The 1,443-nt window shown below is 31.0% G+C and overlaps 1 protein-coding gene across 1 annotated transcript in view; it reads left to right on the forward strand.

The window, feature by feature from the left end:
* HELRODRAFT_182197 (hypothetical protein) overlaps positions 1 to 1,443 on the forward strand; it is a gene marked incomplete at both ends in the record, with an annotated part of 11,730 nt that overhangs the window by 7,453 nt on the left and 2,834 nt on the right. Inside the window, one exon of the mRNA XM_009032504.1 lies at positions 27 to 223. Within this exon, the coding sequence (XP_009030752.1) occupies positions 27 to 223 (197 nt within the window). The remainder of the gene's footprint in view (positions 1 to 26; positions 224 to 1,443) is intronic.

The raw sequence follows: 1,443 nt of genomic DNA on the forward strand, positions 1-1,443 counted from the left end.
AGATGATGATAATAAAAACTATGAAGATGAAAAAGAAGAAGAATAAAAAGAAGAAGAAGAGGAAGAAGAAGAAGAAGAAGAAGAAGAAGAAGAAGAAGAAGAAGAAGAAGAAGAAGCAGGAGAAGAAGAAGAAAAAAATGAAGAAGAAGAGGAAGAAGAAGAAGAAGAAGAAGAAGAAGAAGAAGAAGAAGATAATGACGATGATGACAACGATGATGATGATGTCGACGATGATAAAAAAATTGATGATGATGAGGAGGAGAAACAGAATGCTGACGACGATGGCGAAGAAGATTATTCTTCTTCAGCCAGCTTAGCGTATGGTCACAAAACATGTACGGAATGAATGTCAAATTTAATTGATTGATATTTTGCCTACTTTCCTTCTATAAGTTTGTATGTTTACGTGTTTGTTTGTTCGTATGTTTGTTTGTTCGTATGTTTGTTTGTATGTTTACGTGTTTCTTTGTTTGTTTGTGAACAGGTATGTATGTTTAAATGTACATATCTATATTTTTATTCGTTTTGTATTTGTATACATTTATGTTCTTATTTATAAGTGTATTTCAGTTCTTTTGGGTGTTCAAATGTCGGTGTGTTCATTCATTCTTTCATTCGTTCGTTCGTTTTTTATTCGTTTATTTTTTCGTTTCATTCTTTCAACTCATTTTTTCATTCACTCATTTCTTTATTTACTGACTACTTAGTTGCTTCATTAATACTCGTTCAGTTTGATGCGTAATTTCATTTATATACACGTCGAAATGTATTTTGCCGCATTTTTTTTCTATTCATTTTTTCATTTTATCTTTCACTCTTTCATTAACTTTGTACTCCTTTTTCATTCATTCATTTAATCTATTACTCATTTATTCATTCATTAAAAAATGTTGTATGTTTTTTTTTACACTCTTTAGACACACACACACACGCCACACACACACACACACATACCACACACACAGACACATCACACACACACTCACACCACACACACATTCACACCACACACACACATACGCACACAAACACGCACACACACGCACGCACACACACGCACGCACATGTATAGATGTGTATAATGCCTACAAATCGTTCGTATGTGTGTGTACTGAAGGTACTATGGAAGAGAATAAAAAAGAAGCGTTTCTTGAAAATTTAAAATTAAAATCTACTTTTAGTCGTTTTCTTTTTTTTTCCGCTCCTGCTTAACTTTATGGCTTCCGGTGTGAGGCAGGAAGAAGAAAAAACTAAAAAAGATGAAACCAAAGATAAAAAAATATGAAAGAAAAACAATGAAAGAGAATTAATTAAATAGAATAGATGAGAAAAAACATATATTTTGTATGACACGTATGACAAAAGATATTAATTTTAAAAATTAATTCAGTCAAAATTTTATAACTTTTATACTTTTTTTTCAAAAAATACTAAAAACGAAGC

The sequence above is a fragment of the Helobdella robusta genome (assembly GCF_000326865.2).
Source record: "Helobdella robusta unplaced genomic scaffold HELROscaffold_82, whole genome shotgun sequence".
In the NCBI taxonomy this organism is placed as follows: domain Eukaryota; kingdom Metazoa; phylum Annelida; class Clitellata; order Rhynchobdellida; family Glossiphoniidae; genus Helobdella; species Helobdella robusta.